Source organism: Myotis brandtii, unplaced genomic scaffold (assembly GCF_000412655.1).
Source record: "Myotis brandtii unplaced genomic scaffold, ASM41265v1 scaffold120, whole genome shotgun sequence".
Taxonomy (NCBI): domain Eukaryota; kingdom Metazoa; phylum Chordata; class Mammalia; order Chiroptera; family Vespertilionidae; genus Myotis; species Myotis brandtii.
The window spans coordinates 975,043-984,020 of NW_005354174.1; the positions used below are offsets into that span (position 1 = coordinate 975,043).

General features: G+C 52.6%; 1 protein-coding gene across 5 annotated transcripts; it reads right to left on the reverse strand.

Moving 5' to 3' along the window:
* Nucleotides 1-779: 779 nt before the first annotated feature.
* On the reverse strand, nucleotides 780-8,978 carry DHRS11 (dehydrogenase/reductase (SDR family) member 11). Of its 5 annotated transcripts, XM_005858695.2 has the most exons (7): nucleotides 8,916-8,972; nucleotides 6,133-6,342; nucleotides 3,348-3,442; nucleotides 2,548-2,677; nucleotides 1,794-1,886; nucleotides 1,548-1,613; nucleotides 780-1,424 (listed from the first exon to the last, which is right to left on the reverse strand). In XM_005858695.2, the coding sequence occupies exons 2-7, from the start codon at nucleotides 6,250-6,252 to the stop codon at nucleotides 1,383-1,385; spliced, it is 546 nt and encodes a 181-aa protein (XP_005858757.2). In that variant the 5' UTR covers nucleotides 6,253-6,342; nucleotides 8,916-8,972; the 3' UTR covers nucleotides 780-1,382. The 5 variants fall into 5 exon arrangements, with proteins under 5 accessions (XP_005858757.2, XP_014386959.1, XP_014386948.1 ...); XM_014531462.1 differs by lacking the exon at nucleotides 780-1,424 and having other exon boundaries at nucleotides 1,431-1,613; nucleotides 6,133-6,286; nucleotides 8,916-8,978; XM_014531473.1 differs by lacking the exons at nucleotides 1,794-1,886; nucleotides 8,916-8,972 and having other exon boundaries at nucleotides 6,133-6,358.

Genomic DNA, 8,978 nt, shown 5'->3' on the forward strand with positions numbered 1-8,978 from the left:
TGCGCATGCTCACCCACTAGGCCGTCCCTACAGCGCCGCCTGCAGGGCTGGCTGAGCAGCGACCCACACCGCACGGCAGCCGGCAGCCGGTAGTGATCAGCGCTGAGCTGACCCTGCTACTGGCTTCATTCTGCGCCCTTTGAGGTTCCAGGAAGCTGGAGGGTCGCATTCACCCAGGCACCAGCAAAAAACACTTTACAGAGATGTGTTCAACTAGGTCAGTCGTGGTGCTTCCCTTCCCATTGGATACTGGTGCTTTTCCTCAGAAGTTTCTCCTGCATCCAGCCCCTCCTCTGCGTTTCTACTGCCTTTTCAAACCCTGAGCACCAGTTAGCAGGACTCAGCAGTAACTTCCTACCCGGTGGCGGCTGATTCTCTAAGCCACTGCTCGGTGCCTGTCCCGCACCTGCTGACAAGCCAACGGATGCCCTTGGCCCACAGGTAATGGCCAGACTCCTTGCTCAGCACTCAGACCTCTGGGGATCCAGGCTTTTCAGCCCCATCTCACTCCTGCACTAAGTTCTGTGCTGTTCCCACAGCACTGCATGCTCTTTCTGGCCTCTGAGCCTTGCACATCTTGTCTTCTTTTCTGGCTGGCAAATTCTACCAATTTTCAAGACCCAACCCAAAACCACACCTGCTACCCTAAGGTAATCCACACTCCAGAAGTAAGGCTCTAAATTCACCCACTTTCCACTCACCTGGAAGAAATTCTGAGAAACCACCACCCCAGATCACAAAGAAAGGGGAAGAACTGAAAGACACTCACAAAGCCAAGGTCGGTTGTTGCAATTTTTCTTTTTTAATTATTACACTGAAATCCACTTGGGAGGTAGGCCCTGGTATTGTGCTGCCAATCAGAGTAGAGTGATGACCCCCACTGGACTGGAGAACTAGGTGCGGGAAGGGGGAGGAGAGAAGGGATGGAGGGGGCATTGGGGCAGGGAGAGGAGGAAGCTGGAGCCCTCCATAACCACTCAGATAAAAGATGAGGAGTTCCCCCTGCCACCTCATCCCTCAGCAACAGGGGTGGAGTGTAAGAAGATAGGGGGAAGCCACCCTTCTGGCCAAGGTCCTTCCCCAAGTCAAAGGGAAGAGACCAAGGACAGCAAACAAAGGCCAAGGAGCCCAAGAAGGGGACTAAGAGTGAGTTAACAGGTAAAGTAATTAGGGTCACCACCTCCTCTCCCCAGCCCACTTTTCACATTTGTGGTGGAAACAATTGGACTAGATAGAAAAGACCTCAAACATTTTCAAACCCCTGGGAGGGGTGGAGAGAGGAAGTGGAGTCCAGGAGTTCAGAAATTAACACCTACAACCCAAAGGCCAGCACCAAGCCGTGAAGATCCGTGAAGAGAGGAGGAGGCGCTCCCCACAGGAAGCTAGGTCACCTGCTCCGTGGGCCTCATCTGGATGTCTCCGATCTGCAGAAGGGACAAAGGCTTGAGGCAGTCAGGACACTGCCACCCTCTTTAAGGCCTCTCTGCTCTCCTCCTCTGGGGATGGCTGGGCTTCTCCATGGGGTGGACAGCCAATGCCAGACTTACCTGGACATGTGGGGGGGTGCTGAGGACATAGATGATAGCCTGGGCCACATCTTCAGGTTTCAGACACTGAGCACCAGGGAAAAGGGGGATTAAGATGAGGACAGAATGGATCCAAGTTCCCTCCCACCACTGAGGTCCTCTCCAGCATCCACATTCCCACCCCAACCCTCTAAGGAGGAGTAACGGCCTGGCTAGAAGGACAGGTTCCCTTCCCTCTGCCTTCACTTAGAATGAGGGAGGCCCCACCTTTATGTGTTCATAGGTGGCAGCTGCCTTCTCAGGGTCCTTGTCATGAAGTTTGAAGGCGAATTGTGTCTCCACCAATCCTGGAGAGATGCACTGGGCCAACAGAGAGGGCCTGCTCAGGAACTGAGCTTTGCCCAACCCCAACCCCAATCAGAGGCCAGGCTTTGAGGAGGTTGGATAGAAAGGACGGAAGCCACAGGGCCCCAGCTTCACAAGGTTGGCTGTCCCATGTTAGCAGCTGCCTCCTGGCTCCAAGGCTGCCACCGGTGATGATCACAATGATATCTACCACTTACAGAGCCCTTACTAAAAGCCAGGTAAATGTTTGACAAAATGTTCTCTCTTAAAAAACCTCATAACCTGATTATCATCTCTGTTTTACAAATGCAAAGACTGAGGCTTGGAGAGGTTGAGTAATTTGCCCAAGGTCATTCTGCCTTCAAGGGCAGAGCCCAGAGTCCTGGTTTCCTGCCACTGTGCACCTGGTTTCCCACAATCCCTTGCTTTCCCTCAGTCTCACCCGCCATGTTCCAGTCAGGCCTGCCCCCTCCTACCTCAAAGTCAGTGAAACGGGACACTCAAGTACTGAGCAGGGCCATGCAAGTAGCAGCAGAGCCCAGGAGCTCTGTGCCCAATATGCTCACAGGGGTTCTAAAGCAGCACACCCTGGACATGGGCTCCCTGGGCAGCATGTGTGGGGGTGGAGAGGGCCTGTGCCTATCCCATCCCCACCAGGGCCAGGCCACACCCTCACCGTGGCTCGGATGTGGGTCTGGGCCTCCCGAAGCTCTTGCCTCAGTCCCTCTGTCAGTGCAGTGACGGCATACTTGGTAGCACTATAGAAATGGGCCACAGACTGGGGTACCACTCGGTGGCCAGACATGCTGGGTAGAGGGAGGGAAGGGGAAAGAAGACAGTGATGCTCCCGAGAGACCAGCAGTGCCCCCTGCTGTACCAGTCAACCCCACCACCTCGATGCTGCAGGGAAGCCTTCTAAAGGGGACCTCTGGAGGCCATCCTTGCGGCCCACTAATCTAGCTGTTATTCAAGCTGCTCCTGAAAACCCTACTCTTCTAGACGTCTTCCCTACAGTGACCACAGAATCCCCTCTCTTGGTCACGCAGGCTGTCAAAAATCTCTTAATTTCACCTGCACATTCACTGATATGGTTCTATTGGGAGATCTCTGAGGGCAGAGGCCATGTCTCCCCACTCAGAGTGGGGGCTCCCCAATGATACTGTGTAGTCTTTCTTTGTACCACAAGGTGGGGTTCATTCCAGGGCCTGAGGAATGGAGAATCTCAGTGCCAGCAGAGCCCCTAGGCTTCCACTGCAAAGACAAGGGCTGAGCCACCCATTCCAGCCAACTAGGGGCTGGCACTTGACATACACTATTCTTCCCCTCACCATAATCATGCCATTGGGTGTTAACTGAGTATTAAATCCCTACTTTACCAAAGAAACAGGTCCAAAGAGGTCAAATAAGCTGCAACAGATTACCCAGCTAGGAGGGTGAGTGGTGATCTGCGCTCTAGCCCTCGGCCACCTGTCTCACCTGTTGATGTTAATGATGTGCCCATCATCCACATTCCGCTCCTTCATGGACTGGTAGGCTTCCCGCGTGCAGATGCTGAGGGCCAACACATTCACCTGCAGGCCAGGGAGAGCAATGGGATGTCTCTAGCTTGGGCCCATCTGAGCAGGTGATGGAGCCACAGAGAACCCCCAGGAAGCATTCCAAAACAGTGCCTAGGTCCTACCAAAGACCAACAACAGACCCAGGGCTCTGTGCCTTAGAGGTGCCCCTCCCCCTAAAGCTGCCAGCCCCCGCTGACAGCAGAGGCAGCTTCTCTCCCTGGGTGACCCTCAAGTTCCTGTGAACAGGAATAGAAACCCCTCAAATTCCATACACAACCTAGGAACCCTCTGTATCTTGGCTGTCTCCTCTCCAAATAGTAGAATCTCTGCCTCAGGGAACCATCTCCTTTTCTTCTCCAAATACCCTCTTCTCTGGGACAGTGCCCCTGATCCTGCTCTCTCCTAAACAGCCTCAAATCCTTCCTAAAATGGGTTTAAAAATCTCTCTCGTCAAACACACCATGGCCTCTCCCACCTTACCCAGCTATTCTCTGCTCCTTTCCTGTCCCCTCCCTTGAGACCACTAGTAGAAAAGATCTGATCCTCCTTCCTTTAACCTCTGTTCCAGCTACAGAACTAGGCACAGAGACTCTTAAGAGGGTGGGTAACTTGTCATGGAAGGCAGGGGACCTCCCAAGGGGCTTCCTGCCTTCTGCCCTCTCCTCCTCGCTCTGGCAGAGGTGACACCAAATCCCCACCACCCTTCATGGAACAGAGGCCTGAAGAAGTGTCTCTGCTCTAAAGCTCTGGCCCAGCCCCACCCCTAGCTTTACCCAGGAGGACAAGCAGAGATAAAGCTTTCAGCAGGTCCTCATGTCTCGCCTCTCCAGAAGAGACGGGACCAGCCGGGAAATTAGATGTGTGTCCTTATCAGGTGTCAGAACCAGGCATCAGGACAGAACACCCTGGGCGTGAACCTGCCACAGCATTCACAGCAGAAGAACATAGGAGGCTCTCAGCCCTGTTTCTGGTCCTCTTAGCAGTGTGGGTTTGTGGGGCAGAGAACTCAGCTCCTGAGGGCAGAAGGAGTAGGAGAAACAGATCCCTGGATGTCAGGGAAGTGAATCTCCTAGGTCTGGGGGTTAGGGATGGGAGTGGAGATGCCTCATAGGATGACCCTAATAGAATTACATAATGTTCAAGCTGGAAGGGGCCTTAGGGATTTAACGTAAGTCCCTCACTTTATAGACGGGCAAGTTGAGATCCAGGTTGAGAGACCCACCTACTGCAGGTGAGGGCCACAACTCAGATCTCCCAGAAGGCTCTGTGAGGGCAAGGAGAGTGCTTCACTTTCACTGTTCATTGTTTCAATGGTCACTGTTCATTTCCTGGCCCAAACACCTGTTAGGTGCTAAAGCTTCTGTGAGCAGACATGAAAAGAATTGTGTGGGGCCCGGCTGCTGTGGCTCAGTGGTTGAACATTGACCCATAAACCAGGTCACAGTTCGATTCCTGGTCAAGGCACATGCCCAGGTTGTGGGCTCGATCCCCAGCGGGGGGCATGCAGGAAGCAGCCAGTCAATGATTCTCTCTCATCATTGATGTTTCTATCTCTCTCTCCTTCTCCCTTCCTCTCTTTGAAATCAATAAAAATATATATATTAAAAAGAATTGTGAGGGCCAGTCAATTCTCTCTCATCATTGATGTTTCTATCTCTCTCTCCTTCTCCCTTCCTCTCTTTGAAATCAATAAAAATATATATATTAAAAAGAATTGTGAGGGGAAAGACACATTGCATTTACACACTGCTTTCAACTTCTTAGAATAATTTCATACCCAATATTGCCCCATAATATAGTCCAGAAGTTGAAAACCCATGTCCTACAGGCTGTGTTTGGGCCACACGTAGTTTTAAAGCATTTTAAATTCATTTCCAACATGTATTAGAAGGTTTCATTCATTCAAAAAATATCTATTGATTGTTTCCAGGCTGAGGCTGTAAGAGAGTAAAACACACAAAAATCCTTGCCCTCGTGGAATTGAGATTTCAGTGAATGGGATGGATGGAGTGTCACATAAAAACCCAGGCTCCCCACTCCTCTCATAAGATTTGGCCACACTGGGCCACATTGCCTCACAGCAGTGACACTGGACGCTAGCAGTGGTTGCCCCTATACATGGCCGTGTGCTTTCTCACTTACTGCAGACCCCACCTGACCTGCCTCACTCTCTTATTACCTACCTGGCCACAGGGGACATTAGAGTTAGTGACCCCAGATATTGATGGTATAAGTATGTTCATCCCAATTAAATGTGACAAGACTGAAGCTCAGAAAGGGTAACTACCTGCCTGAAGCCACATAGTTGCTGGCAGGGCTGGTTGAGAACATTGTCTCCTGTCTCTTTGCTCCTTTCCTTCCCATAAGACCATGTTCCCAAGCACCCATAGTGCTGACATATGGGGACATTCAGTAAACAGCAGCTCTCTCCCCTACTGAGCTTTCTTCCAATAGAAGAAATCAGCCTAGACTTTAAGAACTATGCCCAGGGCCTCAAAGGAAAGAAGAATGGAAAAGACATGGCCATTCATCCACTCACTATCCCTCTGGTAGGGAAAGAAGAAAGGGGACAGTCAAGGTGCCCCAGGAAGGAACCCAAAGCTCCCTCTTGCTATTGTCCCATCCGGAGCAGTGCTCTGGCTCACCACCTCTGGGCTCCCCAACGTCCTCCCAGCCCCCCTCTCCAGGTCTGCAGCCCTTACATTGAACATGTCCTTCCAACCGCTGGTGCTGCCTGAGAGCAGGGTGTCAGGCCGGGCCAAGCCAGCATTGTTGATGCAGATGTCCACACCGCTGTGCTGAGAGCGGATAGCCGAGAACATAGAGAGGATGTCCTCTTCATTTGACAGGTCACATCTGTAGGGGATCAAAGTCCCGGGGTAGCCTGCACTCTTACATTCGGCAGCCAGCTCCTATGAAACCCAACAGGGATCTAACTGGGGTGAGCTGCTCACTCCCACACCTCCCCTGCCAGAGACAACCTCCCTCTGCTGTCACCGCTTATAGAACTCTCTCCTTTGGTGGCCACCTTTTGGTCACACTGATGTTGGGACTGCCCATCCCCTAAGCTTGTCTTCTTTGGTCAAAGTCCAGGGGATGAGAGTGCTCCCTGAGTGAGGGAGGGGAAAGTTGAGATTATCAATGGAGTAACCTCACGGATAAACTGGAGTCTTCAATTCTAAGAAAGGGGCCAGGGACTGGGAATGGAGTGGTTTTTCTTTTCTTCCTCTCCCTCAATAGAACACCTTCTCTGCTCCTACATAAGATGCACCTCTCACCCCACCCCATACTTCCACCGGTTCCACGAGCCAGGGCTTCCATCTCTTCTCCCCCATCACCTCATCCAGAAGGGCTTATATCTGAACTATCACTCTCCCTCCACAAATTGCACACGTATTTTTTCGATCGAGCCCATTTGCCAATCTTCCTTCGCCCTACATATAGGAAGGGTCAGGAAGTTAGGACAAATTCTTTCTCTGTCCCATGGTGCACCACCCTCCACCCCAAAGTTTCTCTGGAAACTCTGAGGCAAGTCAGGTGACAAGTGACACTGGCACCCCCTGTGTACTGCCAGGGCCCTCAGCACTCTGAAGAGCCCTGAGGAAGGGGAAGACCTGAGAAAGCAGAGCCACTGAGATCCCTGTGAGGAAAGCTGACATTCAGAAACAGGGAGAAACAAGCCCCGTGGCCTTGAGGCCAGTGACTGGGCACCTGAGTCTCGTGAAGGTGACTATGTACATGTGGGAAGGTGACTATGTACATGTGTGGGAGGGAGAAGACTAGAGGGTACGGGGTGCCCTAGAGGAAAGCCAGCTTAGCCAGCTGCCTTGGCCCGAAGCCTCCCTCCCCTCAAACCAAGCTGGGGATAAATGGCTGGATCAGGTGACCTAGGAAATTCTTTTCTGCTTTAACTTTCCAAGTTTAAAAGGTATAGTCGTCTGGGACTCAGAAGCCCTTCACCCAATCTTACCTACTCACGACCACCTCAGGAAACAGGGTTTCTCTCTCTAGGAGGCCAGAGCTCAAGCTCTGTTTCACTATCAATCAACCCATCAATAAAAGCAGATTGTGGGCAAGGTAACCTAGAATTCTCCCCACCTGGCAAGCAACTTGTCCCTTCCTCCTCCAGACTCAAAGCCCCCACAGGAGAGCCAGAATAGAGGGACTGGGAATATATTTCTCCCTGTCCCTGCCCTTTCATTGCCCCACCGGTCCTCCTGGGGCTAAGTGATCTGCTTGGAGATTCCCTTGGGGCTCAGGGACTCCCTTTCCTGGCTAGTTTAGGGCAGGGCAGTAGGAAGAGAAGACAAGGGTGGCTTTAGACTTAGGGAATCCACTGGTCTTATCCCTGGCCTAACCCTCTAAGTTCCAAGGCTCCTGAGCTCCAGGAGAAAGGGAGGGGCAGAGTAGGGCAATGGTGTAACCAGGTGACCTTGGGACTATCTAGGAGGCTATAAAATATACCTTTGGGCAGCAGCAGGGGAGGGGACAGCCCTCCTTCCTGTATACCCTCTCCCTCTGCCCCCACCCAAGGCTTCCTTACCCTTGCCCTGCTCAGGGACGCTGAGCAATGGTGGAGATTATGCCCTGCAGCTAAGCACTAGCGTGACCCCTGAGAGTGATCTTGCTGGGCAAATCCAGGGAACATGATGGAAATTTCTCCTCTTCTTCCCCCATGCTCCAACATGGCCAACTTCGTTTCATTGGTCTCCTGCTGCTCACAGCTCTGCTCCCAACCCCACTTTAAGAGGAAGCCCGAGTTCCATTTCTAGTGCTTTGTCCCCCTCAGGGCTCGCATGTTCAATGCCTATTTCACCTCCTCAGTCCCACCTAGGGCAGTCAAATTGGAGAAGGGTCTATCTATGAACACCCCACTGTCATTCCTTTATGCCCACTGGGTAGGGGGTTAACCCTCAGGTTTGGGGGTGGTGGGGGGACTAGCCCGTTTGTTTTTGTTTGTTTTCAGAAAAACCACTCCCACCTCAACCCCAACCTCAGACCCGGGTTAAAAAAAAAGAATGATCACCAACATAACCTCTAGCTTCTGCTCATCTGGCTGACCAGCCACTTTCCTTGGCTCTGTGGGCTAAGTCTGGGGACCAGAGAAAGCAATCCAGTAGCCAACGTAGCCACTGAGTCCAGAAAGCTTTCTTTCCTTCTCCCTGGCTGCCTCGCCAGCCGGGGATCTCTGGTTCCCCTTTCCTGAGCCTACCCGAGCAGGCAGGTAGGAGGGAGAAAGATGCCAGAGACTTGGTACAATGGGGTAGGGACTGTTCCTGAAACGGCTCCTTAAAAGAGGGCATTTCAGAGGCCTGCCCCACTAGGCATCACCTTGTCCCTAAACCCGTGGCAAATGGCCCGGGGGTGGCAGGCAAGTGAGGGTAGCGTCCCAGCCCGACTCCGGCCACTCCCCCTCCCCCACCAGGACCCGACCCCGGCGAAAACGACGCCTCCCAGGGCACCCCGCTCCCCAGCCAGGCCTTACCTCTATGTTGCCTACGGTGCGGGCACAACCCACCACCTTCAGTCCCTGCTGGACCAGGGCCCG